We start from the raw sequence: 19,147 nt of genomic DNA, 5'->3' as shown, positions 1-19,147 counted from the left end.
AAATAAAGTAAAAAATTAGTCTTACTGAGTAAAATTATACTAGTAAAAATTGTTTTGCTTAAAATACACGATTAAAATTTAGGGCCGATAAATATTGGTAACATCAAACTCTTCTAGTTTTAATTAGTGAGTATACGTTTTTATAGTTATTGGCCATAACTGAAAAATGTTGGGTGATTGGATGGATGGAGCTCCTTCGCACAAACGGTGTAACACGTACTGGAGAAACGTATTCTTAGTGTTAGTTTGTGTTTTATTTTATTTTATTTTTATTTATTTCCAACGGTTTAATATTTTACAGAAAATGATAACAACAACAAAATTAATGAAATAGAATTAAACACGAAATTACAACGATTCAATCGACATGGATAACCAATATACCCTGAATCTTAACATCCACGCAAAATCAAGTATAGGTAGGTGATAAATAAATAAATTAGTATAATTCAAATTAAATATAAAAAATAACTAACAAAATCAAAAATTTTGCATCAAATCAACCACAGGCCAAACAAACTTCAAGGCGCTGATTGAAAAAAAATTAAAGATCTCTCAATAAAAGAATACAATTTTGAGATCGAGCTGGACAAACAATCATTCAAAGATTGCAGGTGTTTTTGTAATTAGGCTAGAGAGAATTTCGTGCTGACTTGCTATCATGACACCGCCACACTAGATTTAGAGCTTGTAAAAGGAGACGCTATCACATCGATAGATCTTTGTGGAAGACAGGATCAATTTACGAATGATATGCATCAGCTGAAAAGTTTGTTTCAGTAAGTGCAACATCATCATGTGTACAGGAGGATTTTATCTGATTATCCCTTTAGTCATGAGATGTATGTGTCATCCCTGTAGTCCTTTCAAACCAGGATGATAAACACAGCTTTGTAAACCCGCCTCTCTATGCTCTTCCTTAACCTGCACTGTAAATAGTTTAGACTCACGCTGATGACTGACGGTAGATTTTAAATCTCCGATGACCTACATTTTCTGAATTTGCTGCTCTTAGGTTACAATGTTCATAAACAATCACGATGCTGTCGTTCTAACCTTGGCCTACAATAATATCAGGCCTGAAAGATTTTCAGAGTAATGATGTCCAGCATCAATGCTTCTGTCATCGCTCCCCTGATCTTAAGTAGTCACCACATTGTTATAGGATACGGTTTAATGACGCAACCAAGTTCTTTGTAACAGCTACTTTACATACGACGCCGGTTCTCTCTGTAGTCATCCTTGTTTACATATACCATCAGGAATCTGTCTTTATGAAATTTTCCTGTTAACCTTCTCATCCTATGAAACCCCTCTTAAAGGCTATGTTATATCTGTTTTATATGAATACTTGATGGTTTAATAGAATTTTGTTTTCTCATGTAGACATACATTTCCTTATTTTTCGATTATCTGTTAACAAAGCAATCTGGTGCCCAGACATAGTATTACCGTAGACAGGACCTAGCGCAAAACTAACAAAACCTGTTGATTGATCTTATTTACTAACCTCAGAGAGATATCTAGATTTGTTTTGTATTTGATAGTGATTAATGTTTAATGTATGTTTCTTAGGAAGCGTTTGCAGTCTCATTCCCATGTAAATTTTGATAATACAGGTATAAAATAACTGATATAATAGGTTTATCAACTATTACCACTAAGGATATCTGAATTATTATCAACATCACAAATAGGCACAGCTGTATTATCATGGCCTTTATATCAAAGGCCTCGGCCGTTTATAAAGAAAAAAAAATTGTACGGAATTATGGTGAGCGAAGAATGATAACCCAAAGAGTTAAGTAAACTGCAGCTTATTCTGTCCGGTAATTGTTTCTACTGGGCCGGTGTAAGACAAGACTGGTGGTAGGTGTCCAGTTTACGCAGTTGACCATAGTAAACCTACACCGGGCGAGGAAAGCAGAGCATCGGTGGGGGAGAGAGGGAGGGAGGGGTGACCTAGTGGCCCCCTTGACATCCTGTCGGCTCAGTCTCTGGACGACTGTCATGGTCATGGTATCTTCAGGAGTTCTGGTGGCGGTCTTCGCCCTCCTGGCGGCAGCGCACGCCGGGCCTCGCCCCAGCATTACTGGTAAGCTCCGGTCGGACATCAAGGCTTTCGGGAGTAATAATCTTTGGTTTTCTTGACTATATTGTACACATTATGTAAAGATTTATCACAGTATTGTGAATCCAAATAATTTATTAAACGATTGGCGGACCTTTTTGAATGTATAATTAATTATTAAGAATACTTATTAGTTGAGATTTTCTATTATCAACATCAATTAATCTTTATTATTATTAAATTACCAAATTACGTTCCACATTAACTAGCATTAAGATTAGTTATGAATTACTGAAATATTTTATATTGGTTACGCACTAAACTCTGTTGTACATTTTGTGTGTATATTTTACTTTCTTAAATTTAATTTTTGTTCAAAACATGATATTTATTGTTGTTTAATAAATCCATAAGCATATTGTTTGAAGGTTAAGAAGAGTATAAATCAATTGAAATCAACGTAAAACTGGAGAAAAATTACATTAAAATGCGGGATAAAAATATAGTAATACAACATTTTAAACATTATAATTTGAGTAAAAATGCATACAGTTATTTCTTTATTATTATACTTACGAAGTTGGACTCAAAATTCTTCAGTAATGGCTTTGAAACTGTTATAAAACCTGTAATAGACTAATTTGAGATATTAAATATATAAAAATCAATTGTTTTTTGATTTAAAAATGTAAATGGATATACTGACTACATAAATTGTCAAAGTCACTGACAAGATTATTATGGTAAATTAATAATAATCTTGTAAAATCATCAATAATAATCTTAAACGATCGATACGATAAAATGTAAACACTGGGTTTAAAAAAGTACCTTAGATTAAAACCTTTTGCATGCACGTGCTTTATACACAGGGTGTTCATAATGAACACTCTGTTTTTATAAAACAAGGTTTATTTCCAAAAAAATATGATTTTAGTTTTGTAATGGAAAAATTAATTCAACCCATATTTCTTATGAAGATTGTTATTATGTATTGTACTTTGAATTGGTAATTAGTTTATACAAATGCCGTTTGGTTGTTCACTTTTTAGCACTTATAATTTTAAAAATTCACATAATTTGTTGTGTTTGGAAGATCATGAACTGTTATCTTCATAAAATAGGACTTACTATAAGAATTTTATGTACAGTTTATTTTATTCAAGGAAAGTTAGATTTTACTAGAAAACTTCAATGTCTTGCAAGGAAAATTAGGTCTAATCAATGTGATTTTACTTTTATTGTTATGTTTCGGTGGGTGGTGGGAATTATTCCTGACACTGCGATAAAACTATGTAACTGAATCTCTAGTACCGGTCGCATAAACAGTTTTCTATGGATACACCATAGGTATTTGTCGTGGAGCACATTTTGAATGACCCCGTTACAGGAACATGAGTCAATATGGATCTCTCTGTACTATTTTTCAAGCTCCACGTGTTTTCTAAATTCAATTTCAACGTGAATTGTATACACCGAGATAAAAAGGTTACTCCTTTCAAATTAAACTGGTGTAAAAACCGTTCGTAGAGATCCCTACCATTTCCTTAGTTAACCGCCATTTCCATGAGTTAAAAGTCAACACCTTTGGCAGACCCTTACAAAAACATTCTGGCACTGATAAGGCCATTGACATCTAAGACAGAAGCGCCGGATGACTCATGGACGCGAAGTAAACATAACGGGACTTTCCTAACCTCACTTTCCTCGCACAACCTTGAGCACCGCTCGCCCACCATCTTCAGAAATGAAAAGTGGTCCTACGCACGGATTTGTTCGTTCCCCGAATAGATTTTACTTTCTCTGCTCCCACAGACCCACCTCGCCGAGGATATTGAGTCCTCGCACAACCTTGAGCACCGCTCGCCCACCATCTTCAGAAATGAAAAGTGGTCCTACGCACGGATTTGTTCGTTCCCCGAATAGATTTTACTTTCTCTACTCCCACAGACCTACCTCGACTAGGATATAGGGCCCTCGCACAACCTTGAGCACCGCTCGCCCACCATCTTCAGAAATGAAAAGTGGTCCTACGCACGGATTTGTTCGTTCCCCCAAAAACATTTTACTTTCTCTGCTCCCACAGACCTACCTCGACTAGGATATCGGGCCCTCGCACAACCTTGAGCACAGCTCGCCCACCATCTTCAGAAATGAAAAGTGGTCCTACGCACGGATTTGTTCGTTCCCCAAAAACATTTTACTTTCTCTGCTCCCACAGACCTACCTCGACTAGGATATCGGGCCCTCGCACAACCTTGAGCACAGCTCGCCCACCATCTTCAGAAATGAAAAGTGGTCCTACGCACGGATTTGTTCGTTCCCCGAATAGATTTTACTTTCTTTGCTCCCACAGACCCACCTCGCCGAGTATATCGAGCCCTCGCACAACCTTGAGCACCGCTTGCATGTTTAGTAAATTAAAAATATACTTCAAATTGATTTATATTTTACGTTGGACAATATGTGAATTAATTGTATAACTTCCGCCTTATTTGTATAACCTCTAAATATTAAATGGTTGACATGATAGTATTCACTATTTTCATTACTACACATTTTACAATGCATTTAAAATCGGTTATATTACATTTGCTGTATTAAAAATGTACGCAGTGCATAAAAAATAAGGGAGATATTTTCTTTTTAAAATGTTTTATAAGCAATATTTTGCATAATTTAAGAAAAAATAATTTGGATTTTTATGGCTAAAATGAGAAATATTACATTTGGTGTATTGAAAGTTTACCCAGTACATATAGAATAAGGCAGCTACATAAAAATGTGTTTATTTCGTTAAGAAATATTTGACATAATTTAAAAGAGCACGGTTTGGATGGCTAAAATGAGAAGTAATTTATAGTCACAGTGTTATTCAGAGTACAAGATCAATTCTCAATTCAAAGATAAATTGATTCAATTCTTGTTCTCTTGACTGACAATTCTGACAACTTTGAATTAATAATTCTGGTTAAAATGGAGAAAGATTTGATAAATGAAGCGATATATAGAAAGTAGAAGGACGGGTATAATCATAGCTTCTGATATGGATCACGTTTACCCTATCTGTAGCTAGTGATAACGCAGAAGGAAATTATAATAAATATACCTTTCTTGGTAAACATTTCCTACACCATCCTCTAAGACTTGAGCACCTTTCAAAGGGAGCAGGAGAAAGCTATGCTATAACCACGCAGTTTGAAAACAGGCATTACTTTTTCACACGGGGACTAATTTCTAGATTGTTATATAAACTTATTCCTTTTATTATGAGAATGCGTGTTTGTTTATAAGTGGAAATCATCTTTTAACTTTGTAATACATTTTAATACTCAAACAGAAATTTCTTGCTGTTGAAAAATGGTTTGTAAAAGATTTGTCTTTTAGCGTTTAAATCAGCATTAGCGCAAAATACAGTTATCAGAGTGGTTTTATACACTACATCTAATATCTCATAACAGTAAAAAAGTAAGTTTTTAATAACAAACGAAGATCCGTTATTTCGAGAAACGCTATAGAGAAAAAAAATCCTATAGATGATGTTATTTTTTATTTTAGTAATCCACTTTGGTTTTTGAAAACCAACAAAAATAAACCACTTGATCCTTGGATATACATAATGATCCATGATGAATAACGATAGATTAATCTGTCTGTAGAAGTATGTGTTATAGATTATAAACGAGATTATCTGACGTTCTCTGAAATTACAGTGAGGTATAAAAGAAAACAGTATTTTCATTATTTTTAATGATAAAATATATTTCATTTGTCAGATTTTGTCTTGATAACTTCGTGGAGAATATCCTCCTAATTTAAAGTTATTGCAATTCTGTAAAAACATAGATTTACTTTTTCACGGTATTACCAAATCAAGGAATTAGGTGTTATTTATTGCAGGTCTGGAAGTAATTTACACAGTGAATTTAAATATTATGTGAATTAATAGTCAGAAGCTATGTTTGAAATAGGTAAGTCCATGCCGCATAGCCTTACTCAGATATTAAATATCTCGCCGATTTAGAAATAACGTTTTTACAGCCATCTGTTAACCCTCCAACTGTTGTTCATCAAAATTTTGATGAACACAACCCATTGTGTATTGTTGTTCGTCAAAAGTTTGATGAACAAACATTCCATTGCATAATCACTCATTACAGTATATTCCGGCAACGTATCGATTCGATTCATGCACCATTGGATTTGGGAAAAAAAGCCTAAGGAATACTATAGTTTTATTCCTCTTTGTATTGTAGTTGCAACGTACCAAGTTCGTAGTTTTGAACGTAAAAGAAGATGATGCAATTCATTGTGACCGCCATGTTGTCGATGCCGTCTGAGTTGTTGATGTGACGAGTCGTGTTTATTAGTAAGTTTTAGTAGGTTTATTTGTGTTTTAGTGTTGTGTTTAGTGTGTGGTGAATTGTTAAATATTGCAGTAGTGCAAATAAATATATTTTAGAATAAATAAATTTCTCGAAAATTTTTCGCAAATGTTTTGAGTAATGACAAAATGAAACTTTTTTCGACTCTTCAAAAAAAGTTATGGAATTTATTTTACTACTGCTGTATAGTTTACTTCATTCTGAGTAATAAAATATGCAATATAACATGTATTGAAGTAAAACTGTATTAGTAAAACTTTTATTAGCAAACTCTTACATATACACCCTATTTTCACAATTTATGCGCATCGCTGCTTTTTGTTATATAGTGTTATTATAGTTTCATAAATTTGTATAATGCTTATGTGTTTCTGAAACTAGAATAAATTTGACACAAAATGGCTATCTCACTTTTATAGTTTTCTTACTATAACTTGGTTTGCTAGGTATGGTCCCCCCCAAATTAAAAAAAATTCATGGAAACAAATTTTTAGTAAAAATTTTTTTAAGGCCAAATTTAAATACTAATATTATTATATGTTTAATTCTGAACACAAAAATATATATACTTCTATATATATTACTTTTAATTTATATTTTTAATAAATTTAAAAAAAAAACCCTTGCACGAGGCTCGAAAACATGCCGCCACTACAGGAAAAAATGACCGCCAGTTGGAGGATTAAGTAACTAACACGCCAACTTCTAGCGGATGTTCGAGTTGGCAGACTCAGACACCATGCTCTGATTGCTGAAGTAACCGCGAAACTTGCTCATTAGCAACTCTTAGGTCAACACCTCTACTGTACTGGTAGCAAGTCTACTAGTGTTAGATCTGGTAAATGTTATCTTATTGTTGAGTCTGAAGTTACCGTTTTGATATTGTCTCTTTGTTTATTGGTTTATCATTGAGGATATACGATTCGGAACGATAAAATAATTTCGGACATTTGCTGTCATTATGTTACAAAACTGAAACAGTATGTTTCGGGGTTACAATCTGTTCTCTTCTTCGGGTTTAATAATCTTAATACGTAAGGTTAAGCAATAACAAAAAATTAAAATTATGAACTTATGGCAATACAAATTTGGTGTAACCGATTTCTGAATTCCTGTATGATGATTAAAATGTAATTAGTCTTAAAAGCTTGTCTATACAATTAGGAATTGCTATATTATTTAGACCTATTATTTAAAAAACTCAAGTTTTACAAAGCACATTAAAACATTGACCAAATATGTTTTGCAAGAGGAACTACTGAGTAGTATGACATTACCGTCTGAGCTGAGAGTGGAATGAGATTTTTAAAATGTAGCTCCAACATTTTTTACAATATACTTTTACACTACTTTAAAAATAAAAACTACTTCCGGAGCACAGCGCAGCCTATGATTCTTGAAATACCAAGGGCCAGATAGTAATGGCTTTCAAACAGTACTTTTATTTTTAATTCAAAGGTTTTCAATGTACAGTTGATGAAAGAGAAATACAAAAACGCCAGTGATTTTCACAAAATTTATCCTTGAAAACTATTAGAGTTGACGAGACTTTTACCCGTTGACTCATTTTGTACTTCTTATTCTGTGCTGTATTTCATCCTTATTTTTTCAAGAATGAATTGATTAGTAACTCAAGGTATTTCCTAAAATGGTACAAATTCTTCACGTCTAAATATTCACGATCCAAGTGTGTTTTTAAGTTATTTTTGTAAAAGTAACAAGAGTTCTAGAAAGATATTACTCGTCAGTAGAAAGCCACTCGAAAGTTCAAGGTCTAATTACTCTCCGATGATGCATTGAACTTTCCCTCGATGAGGAGTGGAAATTAACTACAGGCAAGCACGACTGATGAGCTTTCTTAAATGCAGTGAAAACCAGTGACGTACTTAAGGGTTTAGTTTGGAGGGCCCAAACCCGTCAGTTAATTTTTTGTGTGAGCAGAAGAGTACATTTACCCCTTTTTAATTTTAGAAAATATGGACTGGTAATTACATAAATTGGTAGATGGAGTAGACAAAAACTTTCAATAAAGCAAATAAAACACAACTTTCTTTACAACGTTTTTAGTCTATACATATACAAGGTAGGAGTACGCATGTTACGTGTCGCTGAGGTTGCATTCAAAATATCAAGTCTATACCTCATTTAATTTGGCTACATATGTCACTGTCACATGATAAAATGTCATATGATTGTACTCGGTTTGGTAAAAAATTTATTTATCCTGAAATTTTCTCGTTACCCATAACTAAAATGTTTACTAACGCTCAGCCAAAATCCATGTAGCATCATTCTCATCAATAAAATCGACGTTGCTAATATGAAAATTAAGTTTCATGGAAAACTGCAAGTTTATTGGTTAGCTTGTTCTTGCGATTCGTGCAGATAGCTAGACAGACAGACATGAGAAGTTTTCAGTCTTTTGAGTCATACATAAGCTTCGCCCAGCCAATTGCACAAGTGCAAGTACATAAAGGCATATGCCTTTGTAATATGTTGTGATGACAGACCATGAAAATAACCAGGATATGAACTACTCAGGATATTTATATCCATAATCTTAAGTGAATAACGGTTGTACTTGGCTTTGGAAAAACCTCCAAATCGAATTACAAACATTTTGAAATTATTTGCCAGTACTACTCTAGGTATATTATACAATTTTAACACTTTGGATACCAAGATTTTCAGTGTCTGATAATCACACTCCGTACCCCTCGTCAGCAAATGAGTTAATATTTTGACATATTCATGTTAATAAATTAAAAATGAATAAAATATACTAACTGACGTATTGAAAGAAGTATTTAATAAAATTATAGCATTGTCTTAATAGAATTATAGAAGGTTAATAGTCTTTTGAAACGGTTTTACTGGCGAGGGGGGTGCCCCCTTGTAGAATACGCCACTGAGCAGAATCACCAATATCCGTCTCCCGAGCTACTTACTGACCTTGAATTCACGCTCTCTACTCCGAGCAGAGGCGTCCCCGAGCAGAACACGAGGACAGTAGAGGTAAATGGAAAGTAATGCAACTTCAACTTTCACGAAAACACAAAGCAGATGTAGAAAGCAGGCCGGGAGAGACAGTATGGTCCATTTGTGACAGCCGTGTTGGCGTTGAACGTTGAAATGGTGATTAGAGCATTTAAGTGACAGGTACAATAGCATTCGTCAACTACAGTACACTCATGCTGGGATGGAGTACGATTGTGTGGAGGTGTAAGCTACGCTTTTCATTGCTGTCTTACTTTATACGTATTGTCCTGCTTATTTGAACAGACATTCTAATATTTAAGAAAGAATTAAATTATTACAAACATAATACAATCCAATAGGCTTCGCTGACAATATAAAGTCTAGTGCTCATTTCATCAGGCTACATGCGTTATTATTTCATATCTTGAAATTTCAAGTGATTGCACTCAGTTTGTTTACAATTGATTTATTCTACGATTTTATCGTTGTAATCATTATTACCCTTAACAAAAAAAAAAAAAAAAAAAAAAAGCTAACCCTCAGCTAAATCTCATTGAATGAAAAACTTGACGATGCTTTAGTAGAAATGAATATTAAGTTCTGTTTTACGCAAAGGTAAGTAAATCTGAATGCTCTACTTTGGTGGATTCATGTCTAATACAATCCATTTACCAACATGTTATTGAACAAATTACGTGGCAAACTCCATTTTATCACGTTATGCTGAAGTTTCGTGATATCGCTGATGTTTCAGATATATTCTCTTGGGGACTGGACTACATCGGAACAGAAGGCAAGAGCGAGGAAGGTGATCCCACTCTGGCCACCAGACAATGTTCTTGTGAAGGACCCGTTTGCAACTGCTGCGTCAACTTCAACGTGAGCTTTGTCGATCTTGGTGGCCCAGGTAAGAAAACCCTAGAGTCTGAAGTTGAAATTGAAATAATTTGTTTTATCTATACAACTGCAATTCAAATCAAACAAATTGCAGATCTGAATTTGTATTTACTCGTAATTTATTCAAATTCAGACTCTCCAGTTATTCGATCATTTTACAGCAGCAACATCCAAAATATGATAAAAGACTGCATAGTGATTAATGTAGATGTTTCAATAAATAATCATTAGTAAACTGACATTTCCCTCAATTGCCTTCTTACTCCAATGGATTTTCGATGATTTCATATCGAGGCTCTTCATAATGTTTTGGATATTCTACAGCCTTTTACGAACAGCTTAAGGCCGTATACCATATACTCCCCAGGCCCATAATTAGGGAATTGGCTAATTGCGGGGATAAGCGGAATTCGGAGACAGGTTAAGGAATCCGAACATTAGATTAAGGATCTGGAAGTTTAAAGTAGACCTATTTTATTGATTCATTCTGGATTCAACCAAACTTTGGACATTGAGGACGTTTTGTAGTTAACCATTAGAGATACGAGAAAAAGTAACTGGACCTTTCTTGTCGGAAGTTTAATTTTATCTTTCGATTCTGACCTCGGCTTATGAGTTTCGGTTTAGCCAATACACAGCATGGAAAAAAAGTTTGCACTGGTGGTTTGGTTTGGTGGTGGTGGTAATTGTTTAGTGTAGAGGGTGTTGTGTCTGTGAACATAATTAAAATTCACTCTGTCCCTATCTACTTTTGACGCTTCGCTTACGCTCAGCCAATTAGCTGTGGGCTAGTAGACGTATACTAGTCATTCGTTTACATTGTAATACAAACTCAATATGGAACCGGGATGAATTGAACACATTTTTGGTCTTTATCTGATTATTAAGTTGATCAGGGACTTTCATTTACTCAGGAGTAATTCCCGGGAGGGGGGTTAGTGTTATCGGGGGTTATCAGAATACGTGGTTTTTTTCTGGGGGAAATTTATCGACCAGATAATCCCATACTGGAGCAATTTCTACAAATTGTGGTCGCATAGATCTTAAAACCACCTAAAATAGCCAATTCACACTTTACCATTGAGAGCGATTATATACCATAATGATGTACAGTCATCAATTACACCATACCACCACTTTCAGGAAGGTATCTACAACTATTGATAATTGTTTCTATGCAGGTTGTGTGAAGCTGAAGTATCTGTCACAAGATGAGGGTCTCATGGTGAACGTTTCTTATGGCGACAACGTTCTACACAGCGAGCAGGTCAAAGGTATGGTTTGTCTTCAGTTAGATTAGAACAGATTAGATGCATTAATCAGAACATAATCACAGTTATTTTTTTCAGTAGAGGTCATTATTGATTATTCACGGATATCTTATTTTGTGTTTTTATATGTTGTGGAGCCCGAAGTGGATTCCTTTACTACTGTGGTTGAAATATTCCATTCTAATTTCCCAGAGACTGTGATTAAATAATGAAAATAGAACTTCTGACATACCAGAGCAAATCTAAGGGTACTGTCGTTTTAGAGCTTAACGACCACTTTTACAATTGAAGTGATTGAATAATACTGTTCCATTTTTAAAAGTGCCCTACTACAGGTATTACAAGAATGAAAATATTCTGTGTTATAATATTGCATTTTAAACGCTTTTCCAGTGTTTTGAAAGTTCTTGAAAAAGGCTACTAGACACATTTCATACATGCATACAGATTATGTAAAGATGTACATGAATGCTTATGTAGAAAATGGTTTTAAAATTTATTAAATTCATCCGAATGTTGAATTCGGACCTTCCTAAAAACAGTATTCTCTCGTTAGTAATATACGCTTTTCCATTATTAAGCATGGAATTTTCATTTTGTAAAAATGTATGCAAACCTCATAGATTCGACGTGTCTAGGTCCAAAACCCGAACCCGCCTGCATGGACTTGTTATCAGACTTGGCTCAGGTATGCGCGCGGTTCACCGAACTGAAAGCGGAAGGTGATGGCCTCAAAGGTTGCACCTTGCTGGAGCCCACACTCCTGGGTGACGCACAGGCCCAATACCCTGTGGGTTGCTTCATCATGGGCTCTGACGGAATGCGGCTTGATCCCGACCATGAGCCAGTTGTCAAGTAAGTGTTCTACAGCTTGTAGTATTGTGCCACAGTGAAATGCCCAAACTATAGTATTAGCAATTTGGGGGTTGCAGCTGGGCCCAGGCAGGTTCATGCTCACAGACAGGTGGAAGGGATCATGACTGGATGTATTTTCGCCTTGTTAAGTCACCTAGTGCACTTTTTTGTTATTTTTATTTTATCCTTAAGTGATTAGTATGTATGAAATCTACCGTAAAAGTAGAAAAAAACAACGTATAATACACTAAAATGATCTTACTGCTTAGTTGTGAGTCTAAAATGTTTCTGAATAACAAGATCAGTTGACAGACGGAACGGGAAATGGCAAGCGTCGGACTTGTCCGATCTCCAGCACTTTGCTGTCGTGAATGCGAGGATGCGTGGGCTGATTGGTCAGATTTTACTGCGTAGTATATTTCAAAATAAAGACGTTATTCTTTGTGTTTTGTCGTCACCATTAGCCATTTTGTATTCCAGTTTCCTTATGTTTGGTTATAATAATAGAGTTACTTATACAGGTGTATTAGTTGTACCTACGGACAATATGTGTATTGGGTGGTCTGTTTGATTGAGTTAGAATGAATCTTGTATAGGCCAGTTGGCCCCTAAGTGGGTAGACCACTTTTCCAACGTCAGATTCACGTTGGACTAATTGAGCCCTCACGTGAATCTGAGATCAAATTTATCTGGAAGATGTTTTCCTTTCTTTACCAGAATTACGGGTTGGCGCTGCACCGAATCCCGCACTGACGGTCAGGGGAATTTCGGATCGATGCTGTTCTGGCACAATTTAACTTTTCTGGCTTTTCTCCCTTAAATATATATTGTACGACTTTTTTATTTTAAGTTATAATTTGACAAATATTGTGCTAAATTAAACAATTACCCACACTTTATGTCCAAACAGCGTCACAGAAGAGGAGCAGTCCCCGGAGGAAGAAGAGGAGGAGGAAGGAACCACCGATAAACCGGACCTGAGTGAAGAGGCGCTGATAAACGCAGTGAACGAGAGTGCTGAGGAAGGAATCGCGTGGTTCACAAGCCTCCTGGGAATCAGTTTCGGGGGCGGCGCGGGCCAGAAGAACCAAACGGAGGCGGCTAACTCGGAGACCGCCACCCCCGCCCTTGCTGCTACAACACCCACCCCCGCAGCGCCGCCTCAACAACGTCAGCGGAGTCTCAACGCTATTCCTGTCTAGAGGCAGGGAGGAGGTTGAAGTCTAAATGTATACTATTAAAGATAAGGGCCTGAGTTAGAATACATTACGTCACTTATTAAAGGGGATATACGCCCTTGCTATTAAGTTATCGTTATTTTAGTAATTATGGTAATAGTTTTATAGAATTTAAAGTAGTTAAGTATATCAAAATTATATTTATTTTCTTACGTATTATTTAAAAAACCTTTTTCAGTAAACAATTTCAAATTTTCACATTTATACTTAATATTTGATACTTATTAATTACATGGATATTTGGTGTGCTTTTATTATAATTTTACAAATATTTGTAACTACTCCCTAATTATTTTGATTTTTCCTCATTTATTACTGGAAGTTAAGTCCCATAATATACTTTTAGTTCCTATATACACATTGGTATTCTCTGCGTCATTTTTTTTTACTTAGAAAATACATTATAGTTACACATATAACTTACGTAAAGGACGATAAAAATTAACACTTTCTCAAATTAGTAAAATCTCTTTCCACACAGTGCTATTATGCAGAAAGGAGATCTGTTTATACATACTATATTTCATTCTGTACAATTTATGGTTACTATTAATGTATGTACATAGTTATATTGTATACAAGCATATTATGAGTTAAATGGCCAGTAAGCTAAAATAACTGTGTTCATACACAGTATAAATTCCTAGTAAAAGTATCTAAAAAACAAAGTTATTGTATTCAGAAAAGTTGAAATTAGATTCATATATCTGTATGGGATGCAGTACCTATAATAACTCTAAGATAATTTAATTAAACGTGTTATGTAATGCAAGATACTATATTATGTAATATTATTTGGAATTTATCCATATTTTTGATTAGTTTTGTTTACGAAACTTCTATCAGTGTAACAGATGAAATAAAAAATCCGATTTAGTGAAGTTGAATTGAATAATTAATGTTAGATTAATATTAGAATAACTGTATTTAAAATGTAACCAAAGACTGCATATTTATTTATTTATTTAACGTACCAGAAATGCATTTACATTTGTATGGCTAACTTATGTACAAAGTATTGTTATTTTATTAATAAATCACTGTTAATGAATTTTCTATTGTTTAACCACACATTGACCAAATTGTAAGGAGTATATTAAGAAGTATATCGATTTATCTTTCAGTTTGTGCTTATTATAGTTAATACAAATAGATGGTCCATATTAGGGGTAGAGCCGAAAATGGACCGGTTGGATATAAACAGCCTGCACAAATTCCTTCTGACAAGCAATTTATTATCAGACTTGGTTAAGAGAATTCCTATAACAACAAATGAGTAAAATCAATAGCAGCTATAAGCACTATATGAAAATTGAAATATGACAATTTCGTAAAAGTCAACGATTTTGTGAATTTGTGTCGTTGATTAGCAGAACCAGAATCAATAAGATATTATGGTGCTTAATGCTTTTATGATTCAACAAACTAAATTGAAGAGGTAAGAAATGAGTTAATTGCTGTAATTTAACTTACAAACTGCAAAATCCTTTCAAATTTTTGTAAATACATTAACTAACGAACTAAGATGTAATATTAAGTCCGGATGTCAATGGTTTCAATGACTGAACTGTTAAACGCCACTACCTTCAAGCAACACATAAGGATTTGTGTAATGATATGGCTTGTGCTTGTTTTGACAACTCAAGTGTAATTATGTTTGAGATTTGATGATACACTTTGTGTTCTATTATCAAATTTGAGTTTTGTAGGTTCATCGCCAATCGATTGATTAGAGTAGCTTTTAATTTTTTTAATTTTTACCTTACGCATTAAGGTTTTTAACACCTCAAGTAGAAGATGGATTTCAATCCTTGAAACGTAGAAATTATATCTTTGTAAAAAAACGATGGAAAATTTCCAAAAACCTGTTATTACTTCAAGGCTATAATTGGATGACATCTTGAGAAGAAAAATTTCACTGAATTCCTTCACTGAAATCGAACACTGAATAATGGAAATAAATAATTGGAATTGTTATATTTTCAACAATTTAAACATCCAACTGTGGTTTAATATTGAACTTGAAGACCAGTGCAGATGTTGCTACTTGACCTACAATGGTGCTATATACTTCTTCAGAAACGACGGGCACTGAAGTCTACCGCCAGAGGGATGAGGCTGTAGTTGTAGACGGAGGACGACGTATTCTGCTACCCCTACAAGGTTCAGGCTCAGCACGGGCAGCGGGCACGGCTGAGACGTCAGCAAAATCCTTTGGCATGTCTTCAGCTGATGGAAGGATGGATGGTTCAGCTTTCATTGAATAACAATAGGTACATCCTGCCTGTCAGCAAAGTCAGATTATACTTTATTGAATTTTCTAAGCACTTTGTATTTATAATCGAAAATAAAAGTACAACTATACACACTAACTCATATACAACTATAAAGGTGGAAGATATAAAACAAGTAAACGAATGTAATGTTTATTTTAATTGTAACCGAATGTAAAAATAACTTATAGATGGGACAACAACTAGACATTGATTTTGTTGACATACCAATGTTCTGAAATCAATACTAAGAATTAATACAGAAAAATGAATACCAGCATATGGTTTATATACGGACAAGGTGTTATTCATTGAGTCATGAAAGAAATATTTGTAAGAAATAATATTTAAATTACATTCATTATTTGTGTATATTAACTAATCTATATCGGGTGCACTAGTAATATCCACACGGATATGTAAAATAGTTAAGGTTTATCGTAAACAAGTATAAAAAACATGGGTGGATAATAGCGATCGTTTCTATTCCTCGTGGCAGTAAATTTTACTAATATAGGGATTATAATTAGTTTAACGCTAGAGGGTAGCAGTTATGTAGTTCTATGAATTCAGATTTTATAATACAAAAAACAACGTGGGTATTTCACCAACCATAAAAAGCGCAGAAAAAAGCGAGTGTTTTTCGTTAGTTTGGAAGTGAGCATGCGCATTTCTAAGAAATTCGAGACCAGCAAAAGTCTAAGGATAATACGTATACTGATGTTTTTGGACTAACATTGTTGATTTAAATAAAAAGTGACATCAAAATTTTCTTTATTTTTTCCAGGTGAAGTTAGGTCTTCGCAGTTCGTTCTTAATCTCCTGAAAGGAACCTCTAACGATCTTCTTAACTTGAATGAAACTACTGTAGTAAAACGCCATGGTTGTAGCATATGTGGTTCTTATTAGGAAAATGTGTGCGATGGTCAAAACAGACCGATTGTGAGCGGAGCCTAAGTAGAGACGAACAGAGAAAATTTGTTATTGAGTGAAGAAACTACATTGCTGTACTACAGGTTTCTCAGAATGGCAAAAATATCGTTTCAATAAAATAAAAAAAGAATGTATTCTTGCAGCTTGGAACAAATTTTATAAACAATTCGTACAGGCCACCGATGTGATATTTATGCGAACTAATTTTATCATGTACCATGTTACCTTTGTTTCGTTGAGGAATTTTAAATTTAGTAATAAGACATATTAAATATTTAAGTCAAGCATGAACAAAAAGATGGGAACCATAAAGGCTGACATAATATATTTTATATTACATAGTCGGACCCAGTAGTTACGAAAAGTTCGTAGGTGGTCCATATTAGGGGTAGTACCGAAAATGGACCGGTCGGATATGAATAACCTGCACAGATTCTTTCTGGCGTGCAATTTTATCAGAGTTGGTTAAGAAAATTCAGAAATAATGGCTAAGCACCTAACCTAACCAATAAATAAAAAGGAGGAATATGTAAACAAGAAAATTTCGGAAAAAATTCAACGATTTTGTGAATTCGTCTCATTGATGACTTTCCTAGAGTCTATTGTAGTAACAAAACAGGCTTCTTTGCCAACATTCCATAATAGTACAATTTATTGAGGTTCTATATTTACTAAATTGTTGATAATATTTATTTAAGAATGATTTAGATTTAAAATTCTTGAAAACAGCTTTAAATTTTTACAGCGTTAAATTTTTCACACAGCCGATGAAACGTACAAAGTTGGGGAGCTTAAGAAAAGCTTAGAAAAAGTTCATAATGCAGTTTTCAAATTTTACTACTCTAGAGATTAACGATAAAAGTTTAACAAAATAACTTACCAGAATCACAACAAAAATAGATATCACGAAAACTGAGGCCTTCATGTTGCTAAAACTTGGCAGGTAGGTATCAAATAGTTACAACTGACACAGCATGGGTTGTACTTGGCAATATAAACGATGAGGGAACAATACAGTTTTTGTTTCTACCACACGAACAACTTGCTCATTTCCTGTGTGGAAGGCTGTTGCATTTGAAACCGGAACCGGAGTAAACAACACGTGCAACATTATTGTTTACATGCTTAACAATGTCACTATTTTATTATTTTTCTAAGGAAATAGTACCAACCAGTGGTTTTATCTAGTAATGCAAATTGAAAATTTAATTTAACAGTTATACTTTATTAATTATAATATTTTGTCATAACAGTAATTAAAGAGGTAATTCTACATATACAGGGTGTTTCAGAAATCTTGTGGGGTATTTTAGGTGATCGCTCCTATCGTTATAGTAAACTTGTTTTTAATGTAAGTGATTTTTAAGGTTTTGGTATACGGTTTGTGTGTACGTATGCGTTTTTTATAATATTTATTTCTAACACATAACTAAATTTCGATGAATGTCCATCGTCTATTTAAAAAAATGTATTTTCAAAACTTTAATCGTAGCCATTTCAACATGGCGGACGTTTGAAATTTTTGACTAAAATTGACTTACAGCACAAGCATTTTACTAATATTTAATAGGAAAAACGTTTTAAAACACTTTATTATAAATCCAACGAAATATAATTTAAGACAATAGACTGAAAAATCACCGAAATAATGCGACTTTATAAAAGATAGCACGCTCTCATAGGGGTATGCAAGGCTATATTCCGGTTATTGATGACATTTTAAATTAAAATAAGGATCGAATAACAATAAGATTAAAGCCAGAAAAAAAAAACGAAAGCAAAATACAATTATTTTACTGGTTACGTAATTTAAACATATTTGTTATAATATTCAATATTTCTACTATATTTTCTTTAATGAAATTCGTTACCAACTACAAAGTATAAACACTTTAAGATCTCTTTTGAACAAAAATAAGCTCATAAATCTTCTTGAAAGATCAGGTAGCGAGTACTTGTCATAATATTTTCCAGAAGATACATTCTTTGACATAATTGTACTTGTAATAACTGCACTGTGTAATAAGTGTTGTATATCTGAAAGAACAAAAATTATTATTGTCTTGTTTAATGATAAAGATATAATCATAACGATGCTATAAGAAATCACTGCTTTTTACCTAAACAATAGTTTTAAACGTAGTCATAGTCATAGTTAAAGTTTTAAATTAATAAAATCATTACTTTTTAAAGAGTTTTGAATTAATTACCTACAAATAAAGGATACATAAAAAGTGTAATGGTT

General features: G+C 33.9%; 1 protein-coding gene across 1 annotated transcript; it reads left to right on the top strand.

Moving 5' to 3' along the window:
- Positions 1–1,990: 1,990 nt before the first annotated feature.
- On the top strand, positions 1,991–14,747 carry LOC124355089. The gene is made up of 5 exons (XM_046806032.1): positions 1,991–2,095; positions 10,190–10,342; positions 11,514–11,606; positions 12,242–12,458; positions 13,369–14,747. The coding sequence occupies exons 1-5, from the start codon at positions 2,011–2,013 to the stop codon at positions 13,658–13,660; spliced, it is 840 nt and encodes a 279-aa protein (XP_046661988.1). The 5' UTR covers positions 1,991–2,010; the 3' UTR covers positions 13,661–14,747.
- The last annotated feature ends 4,400 nt before the right edge of the window (positions 14,748–19,147 follow it).

Source organism: Homalodisca vitripennis, chromosome 2, assembly GCF_021130785.1.
Source record: "Homalodisca vitripennis isolate AUS2020 chromosome 2, UT_GWSS_2.1, whole genome shotgun sequence".
NCBI lineage: Eukaryota > Metazoa > Arthropoda > Insecta > Hemiptera > Cicadellidae > Homalodisca > Homalodisca vitripennis.
The sequence above is the reverse complement of the archived record's forward strand: the minus strand, read 5'-3'. Positions and strand labels throughout refer to the sequence as shown.

Bases quoted from the DNA above. Each gene is read 5' to 3' on its own strand.
- LOC124355089 (XM_046806032.1), top strand. From the start codon at position 2,011: ATGGTCATGGTATCTTCAGGAGTTCTGGTGGCGGTCTTCGCCCTCCTG. The intron at 10,343-11,513 runs GTAAGAAAACCC...GTTTCTATGCAG, and splicing joins TGTCGATCTTGGTGGCCCAG to GTTGTGTGAAGCTGAAGTAT. The intron at 12,459-13,368 runs GTAAGTGTTCTA...ATGTCCAAACAG, and splicing joins GACCATGAGCCAGTTGTCAA to CGTCACAGAAGAGGAGCAGT.